Genomic DNA, 296 nt, shown 5'->3' on the forward strand with positions numbered 1-296 from the left:
AGCAGGGTCTGGGCTGCCATGGACGGGTAGAAGTGGGGGGCACGGGGCCAGCTTTGGCCACCTGTGAAAGTCTCTTCTGCTTTGGGTTTGCAGGCTGGACTCAGAGGACGGCGATGGCGCCTGGTGCCCTGAGATCCCGGTAGAGCCTGATGACCTGAAGGAATTCCTGCAGATCGACCTACGTGCCCTCCACTTCATCACACTGGTGGGCACCCAGGGACGCCACGCTGGGGGCCACGGCAATGAATTTGCTCCCATGTATAAGATCAACTACAGCCGGGATGGGACCCGCTGGA

At 60.8% G+C, this 296-nt stretch overlaps 1 protein-coding gene across 1 annotated transcript in view; it reads left to right on the forward strand.

Moving 5' to 3' along the window:
* Window positions 1-93: 93 nt before the first annotated feature.
* Window positions 94-296, forward strand: part of LOC104277042 (discoidin domain-containing receptor 2-like) — a gene marked incomplete at both ends in the record, with an annotated part of 1,267 nt that continues 1,064 nt past the window's right edge. The window contains one exon of the mRNA XM_009873561.1: window positions 94-295. Coding sequence (XP_009871863.1) covers window positions 94-295 — 202 coding nt within the window. The remainder of the gene's footprint in view (window position 296) is intronic.

This window comes from Apaloderma vittatum, unplaced genomic scaffold (assembly GCF_000703405.1).
Source record: "Apaloderma vittatum isolate BGI_N311 unplaced genomic scaffold, ASM70340v1 scaffold25597, whole genome shotgun sequence".
Classification (NCBI taxonomy): Eukaryota; Metazoa; Chordata; class Aves; order Trogoniformes; family Trogonidae; genus Apaloderma; species Apaloderma vittatum.